The sequence below is a fragment of the Charadrius vociferus genome, unplaced genomic scaffold, assembly GCF_000708025.1.
Source record: "Charadrius vociferus isolate BGI_N301 unplaced genomic scaffold, ASM70802v2 scaffold61, whole genome shotgun sequence".
Classification (NCBI taxonomy): Eukaryota; Metazoa; Chordata; class Aves; order Charadriiformes; family Charadriidae; genus Charadrius; species Charadrius vociferus.
In genome coordinates, this window is record NW_009646945.1 from 5,537,338 (window position 1) to 5,538,357 (window position 1,020).

General features: G+C 44.5%; 1 protein-coding gene across 1 annotated transcript in view; it reads right to left on the bottom strand.

Moving 5' to 3' along the window:
* BAMBI (BMP and activin membrane-bound inhibitor) overlaps positions 1–772 on the bottom strand; it is a 1,528-nt gene extending 756 nt beyond the window's left edge. Inside the window, exons 1-2 of the mRNA XM_009895112.1 lie at positions 486–772; positions 1–36 (exon numbers count right to left, since the gene is read on the bottom strand). The exon at positions 1–36 is cut by the window's left edge and continues 756 nt beyond it. Coding sequence (XP_009893414.1) covers positions 1–36; positions 486–726 — 277 coding nt within the window. The 5' untranslated portion in view covers positions 727–772. The remainder of the gene's footprint in view (positions 37–485) is intronic.
* Between the last annotated feature and the right edge of the window lie 248 nt (positions 773–1,020).

Below are 1,020 nucleotides of genomic sequence, written 5' to 3' on the forward strand. Positions count from 1 at the left end.
TCCTGCTGCTGTCATGTTGATATCTGCTCCCTTGTCCTGCAAAGGGGAAAGATGCAAAGCTTAGTTCAGTATCAAGAACTGGTTTATATATAAGCAAGTCCCCTAAATGCCAGAGTGACAAGTTTAAGGAGCCACGGCTACGCACTCTGCAGCATCTACAGAAAATATTCCTATGAAGTGAAAGATGAGTTTCTAAGGCTGTTTATAACATGCAATTTCTTACACTGCTGACTGATTTAACTAGGAATGCCACTGCCATTGCTTCTTAGAAGCCACGTCAAGCTGGCAAGACAGACCTCTAATATTAATGCAGACAAAAAAGCTACTCAGCCAAGATGCTCCCCAGCATCCGTCCACCCGCTTCTCCCTCTGGTGTCTCTACTTACATTAACGACTAAATCAATAGCAGACACAAAGTCTCAACAACTGTCACCAGCCTGATGGCCAGAAGACAGATAGATTTCACTGAAGCTTCCTTGCCCTACCTGAAGTCTCACCCCTGGAAGGAGACAAAACATCATGTAGTCCTCTGTAATTGCACATATCTTCATGACAGCATTCCAACGTGGACATGGTGGTGGTGCCAGAGTGGTTTTGTGCTTGTTTGGCTTGGCAGATATCAGCTGTGCTTGCAATAGAGTCCAAGCAGCCATGAGTAAGTGGGGAATGTGTATTCTGAGGATCAAGCAGTCTGGAGAAGCAGGCGCTAAGCTCAGATTTGCACATATAGCCGGTTGCAACACAGTGTGCAGCATCACAGTAGCATCTGATTTCACCTAAAAAAATAAAAATCATGCAAGAAAGGTAAGAATTTGGTCCTTTAAGGACATGTCACTAGGTACTCCTACTAGCCGCAAGCATCATACAACCAAACTCAGTGCCAGTTCTGGGATACTCCTCTAGAGTGTAAATCCATGAGAGCAGGGTTGTTTCCTTCCCATCACTGTACAGTGCCTGCCTCGTTGTAACCTTAATCCCTGCAAATGTCTTGGGGCACTTGTTTTAATTACTAGTACTATA